Source organism: Gobius niger (assembly GCF_951799975.1).
Source record: "Gobius niger genome assembly, chromosome: 1".
In the NCBI taxonomy this organism is placed as follows: domain Eukaryota; kingdom Metazoa; phylum Chordata; class Actinopteri; order Gobiiformes; family Gobiidae; genus Gobius; species Gobius niger.
In genome coordinates this window covers 29,130,034-29,147,338 of record NC_136852.1, presented here as the reverse complement: position 1 = coordinate 29,147,338, position 17,305 = coordinate 29,130,034, and the positions used below count along the sequence as shown (strand labels likewise).

Here is a 17,305-nt window from a genome sequence, read left to right as displayed (position 1 = left end):
CACACAAGCTAACCCGCGTTTGGACTGACTCACCGCTCTGGTCCATCATGGTCCATTATGGGACTTGTGTTGGTTATAAAAGTTAATCCACTTTGGTTCTGGCGAAGGTTCACCAAACATCCATCAGTGACAGTCACAGAAAAACACCATTTTGGTGATAGTCGCTGAATCCCGGAGAAAAAAACAACTTCAAGTGGCCTCTTCTTGAAAAAAGTTGAACAAACGCGCTTCTTTTTCTCCGTGACATTATCGTTAGGTAAGAATAAAGAACAGGTGTGTCCAGAGTAGGTTATAACGAGCTCCATCTTCACAGCTGCAGCGCAAACATGACTGATCTGTTCAGACGCTCAGGGGATGTGTTTGTTTTGGCCTCAGCTGACCTGGAAGCACCTCTGGCACATCCTTTTTTTTTTTTTTTTTTTCCCTCCTACATCTCTCTTACGACAGAAATAATGAAAAAGCTGTTTTACAAATTAAAATCAGGCTGTAAGACATTACATTACAGACGTCGAGCACTCGTCGACACAACTGAACACTCAGTCGTTCACCAGGAGAGGGCGGAGCAGCTGCTCAGAGAGCAGGATTCAGGAGGATTACTGAGAACTGCGTGAATGAAGCCACAAACCACTCTGGGGGTGTTTTTGATAAGGAAATAGCATAACAACATGGCTAAAAGCTCCAAAAAGTCGATTTTGCATGATATAGGACCTTTAATATAGAGCCTGCAGTTACACGTATGACCTGAGGTGGCAGTAGTGAGTATAAAATGACCAACTTGCATCTAGTCTCTTTAAAACAACCATCGCTGCACAAAGTGCTGTACCCAGGCAACACAAAACATAAACAAAATATTAGTCTGAGGTCAGTGTCATTTTCCGGACATTTTGAGCTGGATTCCAGATCCAGGGCAAAAGCCTGGATTTCAGGACTGTCCCGATTTTTTATGGGCGTCTGGTCACCATTGATCTTTTTCGACTGCAGTGCTGTTTTAAACGTATTTTGCTAGTAGGCTATTTTAAAAGAACAAATCTTTGAAGTTTACCTTGATATCCAAAGATACAGCATTCAAATCACTGGCCTTAAAGGACGGAGAGGAGACATAACACCGTATCCTGACTGCAAAGAGAAATTAGGAAATTATTTTTTATATGCGTGCCATTTAAAGTCACACCACGTAGAATTTTACCCAATAAATCAAGTTGAAATACAAGCCTTTATTTCCATCCATCCATTGTCTTCCACTTCTCCGTTGCCGGGTCGTGAGCATTTATTTTATGACAGATATTTCCATCATTGAAAAATACCTTATAACTGTGTAAATTATGATGTGCTTGTGCTGTGAGCGGCTCAGCTCTCTGAAGGCATGACTGTAACTTTATCGGAAGAGGGTGCGTCTCCATCTTGTCTCTATGGAGATGCTGACTGAAGGCAGCATAATTTGAGATTTCCTTCTTACCCAAATCCATTCTTTGATTACCCAGTGCAGTAATCACATTTTCGGTGTTGAGCCGGTCTTTAGGAGCATGTTTTGTTTTGCCAGCAACAGTATAGTCCAAAGTATAGTCCCCGGGTAGGGTCTCCCATGGCAAACAGGTCCTAGGTGACGGGTCAGACAAAGAGCGGTTCAGAAGCCCCTTATGAGAGACCAACAGGCCCGGTTAAAACCATGAGGCCGTCCTCCCGTGGACCCACCACCTGCAGGAGGAGCCATAAGGGGCTGGTGCAATGTGATTTGGGCAACTCCAACAGCTGCCCCCACGAGCCGGCAACGGACAAGTGGAAGAAAATGGATGGATGGACAAAAGGGTGATGTACTGTATGTGAATTTTGATCAAGCTGCGATTGCTCAAGATGGAGTGACTGCCACCCAAGTGCACCAAAATGATGACCTTGGCTCTAGGTTGTGATATGATTGTGTCGGCCATAATCGCCAACCCTTGCTTTACACCACTGCTTCTCACCGTTTTCCTCGGGTTTGTAAATGGGCTTGTCGGTCTGAATGAAGATGTATCCGGCTTGAAAGGACACCATGATGGCTCTTTTCTCAGTGTGCAGGCCTCCGAAGTCCACCTCCATGTTGATATACTTGTGTTTTTTCTCATCAGGCCTCAAATCCCCGGAGGGCACCTGGAATTTCAACATGTTTTTTTTTAAAGGAACAAATAATAAATGTGTACTTTGAACCATGGAACAACTACACCAGCAGGAAAGTAAGGATTAACATTTCTAAATCAAGCCATCCCCGAAGTGCATTAAAACAACTTTTTGACAGTGTAATTGTAATTAAACCCCGAGTGTGAAGTGTGAAAACAGCGATGCAGTGACTGAGTGCTGGACAATGAGCTTGCTCGTGTGGCTTTGCTGGTTCTGACCTGCACGGCGGCCAGCGTGAGGTAGCCGTTAGCCTGGTTGAGGGTCGCGTGGTGCTGAGTCAGTGTGACGTCCGAGTCGAAGTCTGTGATTTTGATGGTCACTTGGATGCTGTTCGTAACACCAGTGGCCTGAAGGTAGATGTTCTCCTGGGTGTCGGTCCGAAGCAGGTTAGGAGCCACAACCACAAACCTGAAGGCAAAGAGCACTTTTCATGTGCAAAAAAAACTCAAAAGTACTTCAAAATGCGAAACTAAAACACAGTAAATTACATCAACGAAAGAAACTAAGCTCCTGACAGTTTAGAAATATCTCTACAAATGTTTTAATAGTTGTTAATTTGTGATATGGATTGGCAACAACGTCTAACATAACTCTCACAATCACTAAAATAAGAAAAGAACAAACAAATAAACTAATAAAAGAGCTTACTGTCCATCTGCGTTGCTGCAGCAGAGATTTAAGAGTGTAAAAGCCCAAAAACTGGGAAAAGTCCACCGCCACATTTCTACCCGTGCAGCTTCAAAACCAGACGGCGTAGAAGCTAGTGGAGGACAGTCTCTCTCAGGGTCTGTCAGTTCTGTCACTGTGCACCTCTGCCAAGCATGTCCAGTATTTGTACTTTACTCGATTGAGAAATATACACAGCATTTCCAGTCATTCTTTATTTGTTTTAAAGGTTATACTGTTTGTTTTGCATTGGATCAACCTTTGAGCCCAGTACAAACAATCTCCGTCTGCTCATGTGTGATCTTGATTCCAGAGAAAGTAGCCATTCACGTTGGCAAACTGAGCAAAATCAATCCACTGCGTTCTAGATCTTAAGCTATGTAGGTGCGTTCAGATCTAGCTATAGACCCTTTAAAGGAATAGGCCACCGTTTTTACATACTGAGATATGTTCCTACATTAGCTTAGACGAGTTCATTTGTACCTGTCTGGTCTTTACGCGTGCCCTCAGTCATGTAAACAGAGCACAGACGGGTTAGCATTTAGCCTCTCCTCTATAGAGCTCAACAGTCCCACCCACTCCTGGTCACGTGTCGGTTTTCGAAAAAGTCAACTATTAAGAGTTTAACGTCACGGCGCCGGCTAATCAGCTATGTGCTAACTCAGGGACATGAAACATACAAGGTAAAATTGAAGATTTGTCTAAAACATTAAAAACTACAAAATTAAAAATGTAATTTTGTTGGATTTTCAAGTTTTGTTTCTTTCTTGTAAAATACCCGCGCAAGTGTCGGTAGTTGGCACATAGCTGATTAACCGGCGTCGTGCCATTAAACTCTCCCCGACACGTGACCGGGAGTGGGTGGGACTGTGGAGCTCTATAGCTCCAAACGAGGTCAAGATAGAAGCTACCAAGCTCTTCCACGGTTTCCCTATTTAAATATGGTCACGTGAAGTGTTCCACTACAAAGTATAATTACACAAAACTAAACAATGTGGATTTTCTAAGCGGATTTAAAAGTGAACTATATTGTAAGGCGTAATAATACTAGGAGTAGTTCGACATCCACGTAGTAATATCCAATGTTGGGGGTAACGTTTTACAAAAGTAACTAGTCACAAAAATAAATAACTTTTTTCATTAATTAAGGAGTATAACATGTTACTGAGACAAAATACGGGAACATATCATTACAATTCAAGTAACTCATGTTACAAGTGCATTTTAATGTATGAAAGAAAAAATGCCAAACTCCCCCAAATCACATGCAACATGCCAAATCAAGTTGGACCCTGGTGTATTAGATCTGCATTTACAAAACACTAGAAATGGGGGAAAGTGGAGGAAAAAGAAATCTCCTACTGCACTTTTGCTTGGTGGCATTTTTACTATTTTCAGTTTACATTTTGCCAAAAGAAACTCAAAGTAGTGTAACTCAGCAACATTTCTGAAACAATAATATGTAATACAAACTTATTACATCTTTATAGCTGTAATCACTAATATAAAATATATTGCAATTTTTACGTAACTTGCCCAACACTGGTAATATCTTCACTTTACTGTATGTGTGTTTACAGTATGTGTGTTTACAGTATGTGTGTTTACAGTATGTGTGTCAGTGAATGTCAGTGAAAGCCCTCAGAATGCAATTGTCTTTATTGCTTATGAACATGATCACCAGCAAATGCTTCACTATATTTTCAATATACTGAAAAATAAAGTTAGCGATAGCACTGTATGTGGCTCTCTTGGCCTGTACTAGAAAATAAGTACGACGTGATATTATATAAAGCGGAAGAAAATGGATGGATGGATGACATTAATTGTTTGAATGACTAATACACTCCGTTTAAAGTGTTTAAAGTAACTCATCAATGTTTTTAAAAAGGTTGTTGACATAACTACAGTACATCATTGTGCTTCTTACAAATTGGCCCAAGGTTAGTTTCTGTTGGACCAAAGATTCTCCACCACATCACAATGTATGTTTTCATTGGGGAAAGAATCTTCTGGCTTCATATCCAGCCTCTGCAGGTCCTGCTGTGATGTTCTCACACGCTGACCCATGGCAGCAGCAGGCCATTTGAGTGGGCTCTGACAAACTTTTATCTTCATGGACAGCGGATAGCACTCGTGCCTCACAGCAAGAAGGTCTCGGGTTCGTTTCCCACCTGGACGGGGCCTTTCTGGGAGAACATGGAGTTTGCATGTTCTCCCCGTGTCTGCGTAGGTTTCCTCCGGGTACTACGGTTTCCCATACCACTAAAAATGTGTACAATAGGTTCCCCTCTCGAGCCAGGACTCCCCTGTAAAAAATGATTCTTAATCTCAGTTTCCTGGTTAAATAAATGTCAAATAAACAAAAAAAACAAAAACATGTAGAGTAAAATTCCAATCCATCCAGGAATTTATACGACAGGCATTTACAATGAGCCATTTAGAAATGAGCCAAAGCTACTGAAAAAGAAAAATCATATATCATAGCAGCATTATCCAAATTAAAATACAACACAACCTTTTGTTATTTCTAAAGAAAACCATTCTGACTGGTCAACCTCAATGTTTGTTCGAAAAATTAAAATATGTCAACCAAACTCACTCACATGGCACGCGTCGGGCCTGTGGAGCGGACTTGGTTCTATCTCGTCCTAGGACTAATTTTTTAAAGAAATCTGTCTCACACAGAGCCAATGCACTATGGAATGAGCTGCCAAAAGAGATCAGGGAGCTCCCAACAGCACAATCTTTTAAGAAAAAAGTAAAATGCTTAATGAAATAATGCATTTTCAATGTGCTCTTGAATGTTTATATTTTATCGATGAACTACTGTCTTATGTACATTTTTATATTCTGCTAAAATTGCTGTAAAACACTGTATATTTATTCATTGTAATGTCTCACTGGCAATTTTCTTTTTTTAATCGGACCCCCAGGAAGATTAGCAACCACCATGGTGGAAGCTAATGGGGATTCCAAAATAAATAAACAATAAATAAATAAACAATTATTGCACTTTTATTGAGTTATTTAGGCAAACAAGACAAACCCAAATCAGGTGTGAAGTATGTGGGCACTTTATTAGAGGCTAACAAAGTTTTTACAGGGATTCATTTATATTTCACATGCAATTTGGATTCCATGTAATTCGTAAATTAGTTGAAGCTCATCCTTTGTGTTGAATTGGGGTTAAGGTGTGAAAGCCTTGCACACGTCTTTCAGTGTCTTTAAGGCTTGGTCATTTGTTCTGCATTTTATTAATCCCTGCACTGTTTCATGGTAGACCACGTGAACATCTTGAACGACGCTCTGATGTCCATGGTTCAGCTGGGCCTCTGCTGGAGAAATGTCTTTTCTTGAATGATGCATCACCAATAGAATAACGTTCTTTCCATTTGCCCCACCTAAAAAGAAACAAGCAATCATTGTTATTACAATAAAAGGAGGCTAAAAATCCATGGAAACGTATGGGTTTTACCTGGGATATTCCTCATGGCGTCGTCCACATCCGACCCAGCACGAGAGGTCACTGGGCAGAAGACCACCACCACATTACAGTCTGCTGGGCAGGAACAGACATCCACGTCAACCTTTTTCAGGATCTGTGTGTCTGCACCGTAGGTTTTAGCAGCAACCACAGGGAAGACCTTCACTTTTACGGACTTCACTGAAGGCATTGACGGCATTGACGGCATTGACGGCATTGAAGGCAGTTTCAGATTCCAACCGCCTAAGGGAAAAAGTTTACTGGCTTTGTTGCTTTTTTTTCACTTAAATGCTTCATAATAACACGGCATACCTTCCTCTTTTTGTTTCTCAGGTGGTCTGTCTTTCAGGAATTTGTTTAAGGCTGATAATAAACTATTTAGATTATTGGAATTGTAGTCCCTCTGCTGGTAGTCAGAGACGACCTGTTTGAGGCCTTAAAGAGAAAGACAAATGTTTTATTGTTATATCCATGACACGACGTGGACTTATTGTTGTCAAAAGAATAAATGTGCATTATAAATGCATGTGTGCTTAGCCCCTGCCCATTTACACCACATCGTCAATACCTCTAAAAGTAAAGAAATATAAAATATCGAACATATACATACATGTGTGCAGGTCCGCTGACACCATGTTTTCCAGTTGATTCATGAGGTCCTCTGTTGAACCATTAAACTATAACAAGAAAACAATTTAAACAAAGAATCATGCAACTGTAGAGATGGGCATATGACTGATTCTAATAGAAAATGGTAATAAACAGCGACATCCGGTGGCTTGAAACAATAATTGCAGCGTCTAGCAAAAGGTAAGAAATGTAATTCGTCAATGAACTTGTGTCACCAGCTAATCCTAAAGAGATCCTTGAGGAGCCGTTAAAAACAGTGCTACCTGCCGCTGTTGGCCAGGTCAAGGTCAATCCTGAATGACCAGACCATTCCATTAATGGATTTCCTTTTCCCTGATGGCACAGGCATATTCCAAGATGACAATACCAGGATTCATTGGACTCACATTGTGAAAGACGGGCATGAATTTTCAATGAAAAAAATATGCGCTCACCAGGATCTCAATTTGTAAATAGATCGGTGCTCTTCGAGGTTCCAGCGTGGCTCAATAATATCTTTCATTTTATGGATTGTCCACAAGAGTCAGGATCTTAACTCCTTTGAGAATCTTTGGGATGTGCTGGAGAAGGCTTTGCGCTGTGGTCACACTCTCCCTTCATCAATATCTTAGTAAAAATGAATGCAACACTGGCTCTTTTGACGTCGCAGAAGCTCATTGAGACAATATCACAGTCGTCCAACCAAATATTAGAGCGTGTGACGTGACCTCTTTGTGTGGTGACTTTTATTTTGGAGAATAAAAACAAATAGTATTGCAAAGTCACTGATTATTGTGAAGTTATCAGTGGAGTGCGATGTGCTTGTCTCAGTAAAAGTGCAGTTTACAACAATCCAAATGACAAAATGAGTCTGAAGACTCATGTGGCTCCAGCTGACTTAGTGCCTCATTGCTACAAAGCAATATGAAACAAAATGACCGGGAAAGTGTTGGACATGTGACTTTCTGGGCTTGATACACGCACCAACGCCTCAGCTCGATCAGCCCCTCACTATTAAACAGTGAACATCTCAGGTACTAAAAGAGATTCACCCATTGACAACAATTTAAACAATTTCTAGCCATCAACATAAAACAAAATAACACAAAATAATGAGATATAACTCACTGGAGCTGAAGCCTCTGGAGCGCCCCCCACAGGTTCACTGGACATGTTGCCCTCTGGTGAAACAAACACATTTCATGATAAAAATACCACTTAAAACATGCACCAGTGGGTTGGTGCAATACTGACTCATTTGCCCATAGTATCACTCCATAAAGTGAAATATATGTACTGTACCTAATATAAATACTTATCTTCTGATGAAACTTGGTTGGATGAAAAACAGCATGACATTCTCCGTAGCTGAATTCAGTTTGTGAACAGTTGGCTGAGCCGTACTGCTGCAGCTCTCTCTTTCCTCTGAGTCAGACCACAGAGGGAAGAGAGTCTTTATACAGGCAGACCCCTCCCACTGGGCTCCGAGGCGTCACTCTGCTTTTACGGGAAACCATTGGCTTTTAGTGAAATCAATGAGTGAAACTTATCTTCAATCTTTACTCATGTGTTAAAGTGAAAGTGAAAAGTCATCGTTTTGCTAAGGTTTACACAGCACACCCTTGTATCCCACTTAAAATGAATCAGAGAGCAGACATCATAGAGCAGTAAAAGCAAAAGTAAAAGTAATGCACCATTTGGTTTTCTGAGGAAGGGGCTGGGGCACTCCCTTGTAACCCACTCAAAACAAAAGGAAAAGCCATATACTTTGAGAATCACTGAAACCAATGGAGAAGTGATATTTTGTTTGCTGGACATGTATGACCTACATAATTGTGGGCTTTTACAATTGGGTAACTCAGACCTATGCAATTCAGATTTTTATTTATATGACCATTGTTGCAGCTCTTAATAGTCTGGGCAAGAAAACTAGTTTCCCTTGGACATTCTACCTATGAGGATTGGTGCAATATTGACTATTGTGACCAATGTCTTTAGCTTTTGCAGTTGAAATTGTGTGTTTAATGCAGATTGTTTCATTTTATTGTGAAGTAATTACAACACAGATCACTTTTGCAGAGGGAAGAGAGTCTTTATACAGGCAGACCCCTCCCACTGGGCTCCGAGGCGTCACTCTGCTTTTACAGGAAACCATTGGCTTTTAGTGAAATCAATGAGTGAAACTTATCTTCAATCTTTACTCATGTGTTAAAGTGAAAGTGAAAAGTCATCGTTTTGCTAAGGTTTACACAGCACACCCTTGTATCCCACTTAAAATGAATCAGAGAGCAGACATCATAGAGCAGTAAAAGCAAAAGTAAAAGTAATGCACCATTTGGTTTTCTGAGGAAGGGGCTGGGGCACTCCCTTGTAACCCACTCAAAACAAAAGGAAAAGCCATATACTTTGACTGAAACCAATGGAGAAGTGATATTTTGTTTGCTGGACATGTATGACCTACATAATTGTGGGCTTTTACAATTGGGTAACTCAGACCTATGCAATTCAGATTTTTATTTATATGACCATTGTTGCAGCTCTTAATAGTCTGGGCAAGAAAACCAGTTTCCCTTGGACATTCTACCTATGAGGATTGGTGCAATATTGACTATTGTGACCAATGTCTTTTGCTTTTGCAGTTGAAATTGTGTGTTTAATGCAGATTGTTTCATTTTATTGTGAAGTAATTACAACACAGATCACTTTAGCAGAGGGAAGAGAGTCTTTAAACAGGCAGACCCCTCCCACTGGGCTCCGAGGCGTCACTCTGCTTTTACAGGAAACCATTGCACTTTCATTATGAGCTGAACAGTATAACCTTTATTCAGCCTGTGAGAAAAAAATCACTTTCACTTGTTAAAGGAATAGGCCACCGTTTTTACATACTGAGATAGGGCTGCAACTAACGATTATTTTGGTAATCGATTACTCTACCGATTATTTTTACGACTAATCGATTAATCGCCTGGCTGTGAATGGTGTATGAAAATTGTATTTTTTCATTTTTTTCAATCACATAAAGCTAAAGTGGCATCAGTTGAGGACGTGTTGATGGAGTAAACTTAAAGTGGGTGTTTTTGGAGGCTCTTTCGGCTGATTCTGCTTTATGACTGGATGAGAAACAGACAGACATTTATGCAATTTTCAATGTACAAAACACTAAAGACCCTAACTTGGAAAAACAAAGTAGGTTTCCATCAAAAAAAAAAAAAAAATGTTATGTAATTTTTACCTCAAGTGGAGGAGTTCAAGTATCTCGGGGTCTTGTTCACGAGTGAGGGGCGGATGGAGCGTGAGATCGACAGACGGATCGGTGCGGCGTCAGCAGTGATGCGGTCGCTGTATCGGTCTGTCGTGGTGAAGAGGGAGCTGAGTCGGGGCAAAGCTCTCGATTTACCGATCGAGCTACGTTCCCACCCTCACCTATGGTCATGAGATTTGGGTCATGACCGAAAGGACAAGATCGCGAATACAAGCGGCCGAAATGGGTTTCCTTCGCAGGGTGGCTGGGTGCACACTTCGAGATCGGGTGAGGAGCTCAGTTACCCGGGAGGAGCTCGGAGTAGAGTCGCTGCTCCTTCACGTCGAAAGGAGCCAGCTGAGGTGGCTCGGGCATCTGTTCCGGATGCCTCCTGGTCGCCTCCCCCGGAAGGTGTTCCAGGCATGTCCTAGTGGGACAAGGCCTCGTGGAAGGCCCAGGACACGCTGGTGGGACTATGTCTCCGAGCTGGCCTGGTGTCGCCTCGGGGTCCCCCCAGAACAGCTGGAGGAGGTGTGTGTGGATCGGGAAGTCTGAGCACCTCTGCTGAGACTGCTGCCCCCGCGACCCGGCCCCGGATAAAGCGGAAGAAAATGGATGGATGGATGTAATTTTTGCTCTGTGTTTGCTAGAAAAAGATTAATCGATTAGTAAAATAGTTGACAACTATTTCAATAATCAATTAGTTGTCGATTAATCGATTAGTTGTTTCAACCCTATACTGAGATATGTACTTACCTTAGCTTTGACGAGTTCTTTAGGACCTGTCTGGTCTTCCCCCGTGCCTTCAGTCACGTAAACACATCTCTCTCCTCTATAGCTCCAAAACTGGTCAAGATAGAAGCTACCAAGCTCTTCCACGTTTTCCCTATTTAAATATGGTTACGTGAAGTGTTACACTACAAAGTATAACTACTCAAAATTAAACAATGTGGATTTTCTAAGCGGATAAAAGGGGGAACTATATTGTAAGGCGTAATAATACCAGGAGTAGTTTGTCATCCGCACAGTAAAGTGAAGATTTCCCTTGGACATTCTACCTATGAGGATTGGTGCAATATTGACTCATGTGACCAATGTCTTTTGCTTGTGCAGTTGAAATTGTATGTTTAATGCAGAATGTTTCATTTTAGTTTGGGCTTACATCAGAACTTTGGAGCATTTTTGTCATTTTGAACTTTTACGGTATGCATTTTTATTCAATATTTGTATTCGTCTTTTATATTGGAGGAGTTGTGTGAGTGTCATTGTTACAGCAGCACTTAAAACACAGTGAGGCGCAGATAGTTAGAAAATGTGCAATCAAGGAAAAACAAAGTGAAGTAATTACAACACAGATCACTTTAGAGCAAAATATACAATGCCATTTTAGTAATATTGTAGATTTATGCATCTGATGAAACAGAGGGGTTCTGTCAATACAAAAAAACAAAAACAGAATGAAAATATACGGACAAATATTTGACAGAGTGAAAATGAATGATACGCAATGCTTCTATTTTGCGAATGGATGTCTGTTGGCATTAACGTGTGAATTTATGATTTTTGGTTATGGATTGATTTTATTGTGTGACTTCGACATAATGAAACTTATCTTAATTCAATATTAAATCAGGATGTGTTTAAGTGAAAGTGAAACAACGAAAGTAAAAGTAATGCACCATTTGTGGGGTTTTCTGAGGGAGGGGCTGGACAGTATAAAGCTCTCACTAAGAGCTCAAACATTTCACAGACTGCAAGAGCGTCTGCCGGTAGGTCACTTTTCAAATACTTGTAATTCTGTATTAAAAATAACAAGGACAGTGTCTCTTCGTATTGCTTTTTCAGTTTCTTGAATGCAGAGATTTCTAATGTATTTTCTATTTTGTGGGCTTACACCAGAGGATTTTAAACTGCTTTGCATTTTTACTCACAATGTGCATCTTTAGAATTCTCATCAAGCAGCATCAAACATCCTAACATATTTTATTTCCTCTTATCCGATCTGCTTTTTCTTCAGATCGGATCAAAACAGTAACAATGGGATCATCAGAAAGCGCCCGTAAGTCCCCCATACTCGTATTCTAATATACAGTATGTTTAGCAGATTTTTACTTTTGTTGTTGTTGTTAACCTCCGCTCTGTCATTTCTTTCTTGCAGCCCCGCCTCCATGTAAGTCATTCTATTCATGCAACGTTATTGGAAACAACCTGTTATGTTGATTTTTTTTTAATACTGACTTTTACTTTTGTTCTTGTTGTGTATTTGCAGCTCCATGTAAGAATCTCTTTCATTCAATTTTATAACTGTTTCTGTTGTAGAATTCATAGTGTTGACTGTTTCTTCCTGTTGTTTCTGCAGTGTTGGACCAGCCCTGGAGGAAAGTGAACTGGGGGTGAGCTGCTCTTACATAACCTGAGGTTAGGTTCAGGCAGTGGAGCTCAAAGTACAGTTTCATTAGTTAACCAAAAGTACAGATACTTCAGGGTTTAAACAGGCAGGAGCAGGAGAAATGTAATGCTTGAATAGTATATTTTTAATGCTATAAACGCAACAAATATGGCCTTGTTTCCTTCCACATTCCACAACAGAAATGTGGGGGAATTTAGATACAATGGGCAACTTTTGAGCAAAAAGCTTATGTAAAATTTTAGAACTCAGAACTATTGTTGAATGTGTTTTAGAACACATGTTTTCTATATTTGAAGAACTTAAAGTAACACTCTGTAAGACTGCAAAGTGAGGAGAGAATGAGAGTGAAATTTGAATGTCTTGAATGCATTATATTTAATGACAATTCAAGCCTTAGATTTGGCACCATTTATTGAATGACTTAATGCTTTTCAATGTCTTGTGGAAACCCTGCTTTAAGTTCTGAAGTACTTGCTTGCAAATACATACGCATTCAAAGTAGAAAGTACAAACCAGTTTAAAATAAGAAAAACATTCAAATCATGCCCAAATTCACCGCTTGTACAGGAACACAGCGGGGACAAACAGTCGCAATGTTTTTTTTTATTATTATCTTTTTATTTAAGTATTTATCCTTCAAATGTAGTGGAGTAATATCGGTGAAGGGTGTGTGTCTGGGCGTGTTGTTGATGAGGCCAATGGTGCAGATAAGCAGTCTTGTGTCTGACAGTCTACCCAAGGCAGCTATGGCTATAAATGTTGCTTACCTCCAAGTATGGAGTGAATCATACACAAAATTGTAATTGTACTTTACCCTCAAAATACTTCTCATGTTAAGTACAGATACTCCAAAACGCATGTACCGTACTTAAGTAAATGTACTTTGTTACTGACCATCTCTGGGCTCAGAGAAGGATAAAATATAGGTTCAACCACTGACTTATTGGAATTACGTCTCATCAGAATTCTGTTCTTCAAAATAGAACGGAAGCTTTCTTACCTGTGCAGTTGTTATATTTTACCCTTCTGTTATTGCCTAAAATGAATCTCTCAGTACTTCCTACATTAAGACATGTTTTGGTCCACAGAGGCAAACAGGACCTGCTGGATCTGGTGAAGGGGTACAAACCCTCTAGTGATGAGGTGGACCACCTGCGTATTCTGCTGTATGGGCCCGTGGGAGCTGGAAAGTCTAGTTATGTGAACTCGGTGAGCACCGTGGTCCTGGAAAGATCGTCCATTCCTGCTCAAGCCAACGCCTCCTCCGACAGCGTCAAGAGCTTCACTGTCGAGGTCTGCAGGACACATTTTACTTAGTTTTGTGAGGACTGTAAATTCAGCAAAGATTTAGTTAAGAAAGAAAAAATACTTTAACAAAAACTATGCCTCTCCTATAGTACAAAACTCACAAAATCAAGAAGGGAGCGCCAAAAGAGTATTACCCGTTTGTGTTCAATGACATCATGGGGCTGGAGAGTGGTGAGGACGTAGGAGTTCGAGCTGAAGACATCAGACTGGCCATGATGGGACATGTACGGGACGGGTACAAGGTAAACCTGATCATTAGCAGGTTTCTTGTCCTGCTCTGAGAATTGATTGCCACTGCATTTTGCATAGGTACCAAAGTAGTTTTGAATTGAGATTTTTCTCCTGTTGCAGTTCAATCCTGTTTCTACTCTGTCGGAGAACAACACTCAGTTCTACAACCCCTGCCCCTCTGCCAATGACAAAGTGCACCTGCTGGTCTGTGTGCTCTCCGCTAACTCCCCGGAAATCAAGCCCTCGGTCATTCAGAAGATGAAGGAGATCCGAGAAGCAGCACGAGATCTAGGTAAGGATCACAAACACAGACACGCTGGTGCAGGGGTCAGCGCTCGTGCCTCACATCTGGAAGGCCCTGGGTTTGATTCCCACCTGGACTAGGCTTTTCTGTGTGGAGTTTGCATGTTCTCCCTGTGTCTGTGTAGGTTTCCTCTGGGCTAAAACACTAAAAACATGTACAATAGGCCAGGATGAATGAGAGTGTGAGTGGGGGACAATGGGTGGAAATTAGCCTAAGGTGTGTTCATACTCACCTATTTTCTTTTAATTTATTTTGTTAATTTAACTTGTATGTAGTTGTTTATTATTTGATATTCATATTTGACCATAAGTAAGTTAATATGCCTTGACAGGCCACACAACAGGGTTGGTGGAATTTGTTTTCAGTACAGCACATTATGCTCACATCTCTCCTGCGTCAGTCACATACATACAGATAAATGCAGCATTACAGACAGCAGATATAGGTACTGTAACTAAAGGCATTTGTTTAGTGTCCAAAAACTGTTCTTAAATCTGTCTGAGTTGGCTTTCAAAGACCTGTAGCGCCTCCCAGGGGGCATGAGTGTGAACAGGTGGTGAAACAAACTTTCATTACAAATGTTGGTGCATTCCATGTTTTCTAATGGGTGAACTGTTTTTCCCCCAGGGATTCCTCAGGTGGCCATTGCCACTCACATTGACCTCACCTGTGAAGAGGTCGAGAAAGACGTAAAGAACGTCTTCAGGAGCAAGTACCTGAAACAGAAGGTGTGTATGAAATACAGCTGAGGTTACTGTTTCAACAGACACATCAAACATTTAAAAAGCCATGGTACTAAATTATGAAACAATCAAACTGTCAACATGAGTAACACATTGGGATAATGCCCTTCTACTGCAACAGGCAAATATGTGTAATTTCCTGCACGGTGGTGCAGCGGTTAGCGGTTAGTGCCTCACAACTTGAAGATCCGGGGTTCGATTCCCACCTGGACGGGGCCTTTCTGTGTGGAGTTTGCATGTTCTCCCTGTGTCCGCGTAGGTTAGTGGTAAAAACATGAGCAATCGGTAAATCCTCCAGCCAGGTGTTTCTGACCACCGGCCTGGCTCCACATAATGGAGATGGGTCCCTGAGCGCAGGCCCATGCTGGCAGCTCACTGCTCCTACAGGTTGAAGATGGGTCAAATGAGAAGAAATTTCTCTACAAATGTAGCCCTTTGACACTGCTTGTATTTATGTGGTTGCGTTAGTAAATATTAGAATGACAGAACACTAGAATACTCTCCTATGATGTGTTTGTGCAGATGGGTGAGTTCAGCTCGACTGTGGGAATCCCCATGAATTGTATTTTCCCACTGAAGAACTACAGCAATGAAGTGGAGAATGAGGACAACATGGACACACTGATCCTTACTGCCCTCAAGCACATGCTCAACTACGCTGACGACTTCCTGGACACGTTATAAAGTGCTCAACATGCTCAGACTTCCTTTAGCCTGACAGTTGTTATAGTATCAATCTTTTAAGATACATGAAATGTTGCTGATTGTACTATATATACAATACATACTTGTTTATTGTTACTGATCTGATATGTGTTGGATGTAAACAGTGTCACTGAAGACCAATAAAGCATTTTGACTAAAATTTGTCATAATGTTTATATTTGCCTGACAGTGACTTTGATGAAGCAACGTTTTGAGTTCACACACAAACACACGAAGCAACACACTCCCCCCGCCGATCTGTTCTGAGTCCAAAGCAGAAAATATTGTATTTAAAGGATCTATATCATGCTATTTTAGCCATTCCAAAGTTAAGTATAGGCATGTATATGATATATTGTACCTCTACCATTATGGAGCACTCATTTTTGTGATAAATATAAGTGTTTTCTGGAGGTATTTTTCAAACCCTGAAGACACAACGCTTCGATTCAGTTAACTCCGCCCCCTCTCTCCGCTCATACAACTTTATCGTAATATAAATAAACAACAATAAGTGAAATTGCTTCATGATGCAGTTATACGGAGTTGACATCTGCAACACAGCTTCATAAATGGCTAACACACATGCTAATATGCTAACACACATGCTAATATGCTAACCCGCGTTTGGACTGACTCACCGCTCTGGTCCATCGCTGTTTACATTATGGGACTCGCGTTGGTTATAAAAGTTAATCCACTTTGGTTCTGGCGAAGGTTCACCAAACATCCATCAGAGACAGTCACAGAAAAACAATATTTTGGTGATAGTCGCTGAATCCCGGAGAAAAAAACAACTTCGACTGGCCTCTTCTTGAAAAAAGTTGAACAAAATCCCGTCCTCGTAGCCAAACGCTTCTTTTTCTCCGTGACATTATCGTTAGGTAAGAATAAAGAACAGGTGTGTCCAGTTAAACCGAGCTCCATCTTCAGCTGCAGCGCAAACATGACGTCTGTTCAGACGTTTGTTTTGGCCTCAGCTGACCTGGAAGCACCTCGGGCACATCCTTTTTTTTTTTTTTTCCTCTTTCATCTCTCTTAAAATCAGGCTGTAGGACATTACATTACAGACGTCGAGCACTTCCGTTCCGCTGTTACAACTGAACACTCAGTCGTTCACCAGGAGAGGGAGGAGCAGCTGCTCAGAGAGCAGGATTCAGGAGGATTACTGAGAACTGCGTTAATGAAGCCACAAACCACTCTGGGGGTGTTTTTGATTAGGAAATAGCATAACAACATGGCTAAAAGCTCTAAAAAAGTCGATTTTGCATGATATAGGACCTTTAATTCAAGTTGAAATTACTGGAGGTGGATCTCTGAGCTACTAGACGGACTGGGGAGTTTATAGGGGTCGCTGCTGCCCTCTAGTGGCTTAACATTAACATGACAGGAAGGAAATAAAATAGATATAGGTTTTCTTTTGCATTAACATTTTTCATTTCCTTTG

At 41.0% G+C, this 17,305-nt stretch overlaps 2 protein-coding genes and 1 long non-coding RNA gene across 3 annotated transcripts in view; 1 reads left to right on the top strand and 2 right to left on the bottom strand.

Annotated features, from left to right (window-relative positions):
- LOC306972922 (venom factor-like) overlaps positions 1-2,886 on the bottom strand; it is a 28,970-nt gene extending 26,084 nt beyond the window's left edge. Inside the window, exons 1-4 of the mRNA XM_079569629.1 lie at positions 2,803-2,886; positions 2,373-2,562; positions 1,962-2,127; positions 1,043-1,116 (exon numbers count right to left, since the gene is read on the bottom strand). Coding sequence (XP_079425755.1) covers positions 1,043-1,116; positions 1,962-2,127; positions 2,373-2,562; positions 2,803-2,876 — 504 coding nt within the window. The 5' untranslated portion in view covers positions 2,877-2,886. The remainder of the gene's footprint in view (positions 1-1,042; positions 1,117-1,961; positions 2,128-2,372; positions 2,563-2,802) is intronic.
- Positions 2,887-6,596: 3,710 nt separating this feature from the next.
- On the bottom strand, positions 6,597-8,357 carry LOC306974186. Its single transcript, XR_013793606.1, has 3 exons — positions 8,045-8,357; positions 6,918-6,984; positions 6,597-6,742 (listed from the first exon to the last, which is right to left on the bottom strand). It is a non-coding gene; the product is annotated as an uncharacterized lncRNA (long non-coding RNA).
- A 4,051-nt stretch (positions 8,358-12,408) lies between these two features.
- On the top strand, positions 12,409-15,933 carry LOC306966933 (interferon-induced protein 44-like). Its single transcript, XM_079561791.1, has 6 exons — positions 12,409-12,550; positions 13,656-13,860; positions 13,965-14,117; positions 14,227-14,398; positions 15,038-15,138; positions 15,676-15,933. Exons 3-6 carry the CDS (start codon positions 14,031-14,033, stop codon positions 15,835-15,837), a joined length of 522 nt encoding a protein of 173 aa, XP_079417917.1. The 5' UTR covers positions 12,409-12,550; positions 13,656-13,860; positions 13,965-14,030; the 3' UTR covers positions 15,838-15,933.
- Positions 15,934-17,305: the final 1,372 nt, after the last annotated feature.

What these genes read in the sequence shown, in the direction of transcription:
- LOC306966933 (XM_079561791.1), top strand. Translation starts at nt 14,031, where the DNA reads ATGGGGCTGGAGAGTGGTGAGGACGTAGGAGTTCGAGCTGAAGACATC. An exon ending in ATGTACGGGACGGGTACAAG is followed by an intron (nt 14,118 to 14,226) that starts GTAAACCTGATC and finishes CTCCTGTTGCAG; the next exon opens with TTCAATCCTGTTTCTACTCT. An exon ending in GCAAGTACCTGAAACAGAAG is followed by an intron (nt 15,139 to 15,675) that starts GTGTGTATGAAA and finishes GTGTTTGTGCAG; the next exon opens with ATGGGTGAGTTCAGCTCGAC.